This window comes from Macaca fascicularis, chromosome 15 (genome assembly GCF_037993035.2).
Source record: "Macaca fascicularis isolate 582-1 chromosome 15, T2T-MFA8v1.1".
NCBI classification, from domain to species: Eukaryota; Metazoa; Chordata; class Mammalia; order Primates; family Cercopithecidae; genus Macaca; species Macaca fascicularis.
Window position 1 is genome coordinate 63,750,224 of NC_088389.1, and position 4,641 is coordinate 63,754,864.

At 53.0% G+C, this 4,641-nt stretch overlaps 1 protein-coding gene across 1 annotated transcript; it reads left to right on the forward strand.

Moving 5' to 3' along the window:
- Nucleotides 1-2,625: 2,625 nt before the first annotated feature.
- Nucleotides 2,626-4,272, forward strand: SIT1 (signaling threshold regulating transmembrane adaptor 1). Its single transcript, XM_005581371.5, has 5 exons — nucleotides 2,626-2,818; nucleotides 2,935-3,070; nucleotides 3,157-3,215; nucleotides 3,327-3,388; nucleotides 3,491-4,272. The coding sequence occupies exons 1-5, from the start codon at nucleotides 2,719-2,721 to the stop codon at nucleotides 3,722-3,724; spliced, it is 591 nt and encodes a 196-aa protein (XP_005581428.1). The 5' UTR covers nucleotides 2,626-2,718; the 3' UTR covers nucleotides 3,725-4,272.
- The last annotated feature ends 369 nt before the right edge of the window (nucleotides 4,273-4,641 follow it).

Here is a 4,641-nt window from a genome sequence, read left to right on the forward strand (position 1 = left end):
TGACAGAGGGAGACTCCATCTCAAATAAATAAATTAAATTAAAACAAATTTTAAAATTATATGACAAAATTATTTTCAATGATAATTATAAAATGAATAATAAGGGCCAGAAAATAAACTCAGACAGTGAACATTTTCTTTCCTTGAACTTTGTAAATATAATCATGTCAGCCTAAAAAGTCATGCATTGCTGGCCGGGCGCGGTGGCTCAAGCCTGTAATCCCAGCACTTTGGGAGGCCGAGACGGGTGGATCACGAGGTCAGGAAATGGAGACCATCCTGGCTAACACGGTGAAACCCCGTCTCTACTAAAAAATACAAAAAACTAGCTGGGCGAGGTGGCGGGCACCTGTAGTCCCAGCTACTCGGGAGGCTGAGGCAGGAGAATGGCGTGAACCCGGGAGGCGGAGCTTGCAGTGAGCTGAGATCCGGCCACTGCACTCCAGCCTGGGCGACAGAGCCAGACTCCGTCTCAAAAAAAAAAAAAAAAAAAAAAAAAAAAAAGTCATGCATTGCTTAACAACAGGGATATGTTCTGCGAAATGAGTCACCAGGCAATTCTGTCATTGTGCAAATGTCATAGAGTGTATTTTCACAAACCTAGATGGTGTAGCCTATTACCCACCTAGGCTATATGGTATAGCCTGGTGCTCCTAAGCTCCAATGCTTACAGCATGTTACTGTACTGAATACCGTAGGCAGTTGTAAGACAATGGTATTTGTGTATCTAATGTAGAGAAAGGGTCTCTCCCTCTATCGTCCAGGCTGGAGTGCAGTGGAACAATTGTAGCTCCTTGCAGCCTCCAACTCCTGGGATCAAGTGATCCTCCCACCTCAGTCTCCAAAGTAGCTAGGACTACAGGCTTGTGTCACCAGGCTTGTCTCCTGTTTTTGTTTGTTTTTTTGGTAAAGATGGAGAGTCTCACTATATTGCCCAGACTGGTTTTGAACTCCTAGCCTCAAGCAGTCCTCCTGCTGCCTTGGCCTCCAAAGTGCTGGTATTACAGGAATGAGTCACTGCACCTGGTCAACCACAGCAATTTAAAAGTTAGATCTGGGCCGGGCGCGGTGGCTCAAGCCTGTAATCCCAGCACTTTGGGAGGCCGAGACGGGCGGATCACGAGGACAGGAGATCGAGACCATCCTGGCTAACACGGTGAAACCCCGTCTCTACTAAAAAATACAAAAAAAAACTAGCTGGGCGCGGTGGCAGGCGCCTGTAGTCCCAACTACTCGGGAGGCTGAGGCAGGAGAATGGCGTGAACCCGGGAGGCGGAGCTTGCAGTGAGCTGAGATCCGGCCACTGCACTCCAGCCTGGGCGGCAGAGCGAGACTCCGTCTCAAAAAAAAAAAAAAAAAAAAAAAAAGTTAGATCTGGGCTGGGCGCAGTGGCTCATGCCTGTAATTCCAGCACTTTGGGAGACCGAGGTGGGCAGGTTGCCTGAGGCCAGGAATTGAGACCAGCCTGGCAACACAGGGAGACCTCATCTCAAAATAAATGAACAAGATTAGCTGGGTGTGGTGGCACATGCCTGTAGTCCTAGCTGCTCAAGAGGCTGAGATGGGAGGATCCCTTGGGCCCGGGAGGTTGTCAAGGTTGCAGCGAGCTGAGATTGTGTTACTGTATTCCAACCTGGGAGACAAAGTAAGACCCTGTCTCAAAAAATAAAATAAAACTTAGATCTACAAAATATTTTTCAGGGAGGATAATTTTATCACTGATTTTTTTTTCAGAATTTCTGGAACATGGTGATAAGAAGAGGACTGATTTTTATTTTTAAAATTATCTACAGACAAGGCACCCCCTTATTGCCTGCAACTCAAGGGGCAGGACTTCTGCCATCCCCATTGTTGGCATGCCACTGCACTGATTTTAAACATTTAAAAAATGTTGTATGGGCTAGATAAAACACATCTCTGACTTCTGGTCTCAGGTTTATATTTGCAACTTCAAATCCCTCTTCGTACATCAACAGCCTTGCACGTGATGGAGTTATCTCTATGTACGGCAGGTACTACACCCCCTGAAGTGAACATGTGCAAAGACAGGGCTCAGCTTCCCAGGACAGTCATACGGCAAAGAGTTTTAAAATGCAATTAATTATTGAGAGTGACAGTTCTTACGGACAGTTTGGATGAAGTGGGTTGAAAGGGGAGGTTTGGGGGTGTCCCCCAAGTTATAATGCCCCCAATGAAACAATAACAAGCATCACCTATACATATATCCTCTCAGATCAGCCTTAGGGTGTGATGGGATCAGAGGTACCAGGAGGCTCCCCCGACCCTTCCACTTTATATCTTATTCATTGAGGAATACATCTTTCTTCCGGGACCAGAGTCAGGGAGGAAGGTGGGCATCCTGGAGCAGAAGGGGCGTTCCTGTTGTTAGTCCTGCTTCACACCACTTCTGCCCACCCACGCCCCGCCCCTGGAGTCCTCAGGGACTCAACTGCCCATGGCACATTACTCACAGGCCTGCTTCTCTTCTCAAGGGGGGCACAGGGCCCCGGGCAGCGAGGGTGGGGGAAGCTCAGAAGCTGCAGGAGTGGCGCAGGTGCAGGCACAGGGCGGGGTCTTTGTTCTTTTTCTCATCCCTCCCCTCCCCCTTCCTCCCCGGAAACCAGAGACTTTGCCACCACCAGCATTGGGGATGCTGAGCTGTGGGGTACAGGCCTGAGGAGGGGTGGGAGTAAGAAGGGCTGTGGAAGCTGTCAGGCCATGAACCAGGCTGACCCTCGGCTCAGAGCAGTGTGCTTGTGGACTCTCACATCAGCAGCCATGAGCAGAGGTGACAACTGCACGGATCTACTCACACTGGGTGAGCTGGGCGTGGCAGGGGCTGGTGGGGGAGGGGTCATGTGGCCCCAGGTCCCACCTGCTGGGCCCTGGGGGTTGGGCGGGGCAGTTATACCCCCCTTCCTTTCACATCCACAGGAATCCCCTCTATAACCCAGGCCTGGGGACTGTGGGTCCTCTTCGGAGCTGTGACGCTGCTGTTTCTCATCTCGCTGGCTGCACACTTGTCCCAGTGGATCAGGGGCCGGAGCAGGAGCCATCCGGGGCAGGGACGGTGGGTAACAGACAACAGGGATGGGTTGACTGAGAGTTCTTTCTTACCGAGAAGTCCCCACTCATCCCCTGAACTCTGTGTTGCAGCTCTGGAGGGTCTGTGGAAGAGGTTCCGCTGTATGGGAACCTGCATTATCTACAGACAGGTAGGGAGCTGGCAGAGAGGAGGGGCACAGAGGCCAGGTCCTGGGTGGCTGGAATGGGGGTGTGCAGGAGCAGGGACAAGTTGCTGACCAGATTCCTGTTCCCTGTCCCAGGACGGCTGTCTCAAGACCCAGGACCAGACCAGCAGGATCCAACTCCTGGAGGCCCTGCCAGGGTGAGTCAGCTGTGGCTGGAGAAAAGGGGGAGGGAAGGAAGTGGGGGGCTTTTCGGGCTTTTCCAAGGGTCCAGTGAACTTCTAATAGCCTTGCATCTCCAGGCTGCAGAGGAGGTGATGTGCTACACCAGCCTACAGCTGCGGCCTCCTCAGGGTCGGATCCCAGGCCCTGGGACCCCCATCAAGTACTCGGAGGTGGTGCTGGACTCTGAGCCAAAGTCCCAGGCCTTGGGCCCCGAGCCGGAGCTCTATGCCTCAGTATGTGCCCAGACCCGCAGGGCCCGAGCCTCCTTCCCCGATCAGGCCTATGCCAACAGCCAGCCTGCAGCCAGCTGAGATGGAGGGCCTGGCACAGCGGGGCATGCACTGCCCCAGCCCCCTGTAGCAGGGGCATGACTGTTTCCCAACCAGCACCCAAAGACGGGCGCCATTGCCAAGTCACAGGATGTGATCTACCCTGGACTTCCTATCTGAGCGTCGAGGGAGACATCTCGGCAAAGCTTTTGTGATGGAGGAGGCAAAGACAGTAGCCCCCTCCTCATTTCTTTTTTCTATCTGTTCCTCTTAGCCCCCAAACTCCCAGGTTCTCACTTCCTTCTTCTGGAGTTTAACCAGATCCTCCCCACCCCCGCTCCCTCATAGTCTACCCCCACGCCTCAGTGTCTCCTCAGGCACAGGAAGTAGGCGGTGGGGGAGGAGTAAGGGCCTGACAGTGGGTGGGTGGGTATATTCCTCGGGAGCTCACAGACTGGAGCAGACCTGGAACTTAGAGACGGGAAGGACCTGAGCCTGGCTTTTGACCCAAGAACCCTGGCAGGAGAATACAGTCTCCATCCTGCTGTCTCTGCCCTGTCCCCAAGTTTTCAAATAAAACTTTCCAAAAAGTGTTTAGATTTTAACCTAGAAGGCTGAAGACTTGCAAAGGGCCCCGCAGATGGGGGTGAGTTTGCTGTCTGCACGGAGTTCTTTCTGGGGGTGCCTAGCTGGGGATGAGGGGCCAAGAGGGGCTGCAGCATCAACAGGGCAGAGGTGGGCGCCGGGGTGGAGGGCCGGAGCTCAGCTCCTCAGCTGCTCTTGCTGCTGCTAGAACATCCCTGGGATCTGCACTCAGAGCCACTGCATTCCCCCTGGGGGCTGCAAGCTCACAGTCCTGAGCTACTCTCCCCTTGACCTCTATAACTGCCAGCACCTCCACAACCTGCCAGCCTGATTCCTTCATCAAGTCCCCCAACCTGACCTTCCCCATCTGCTAT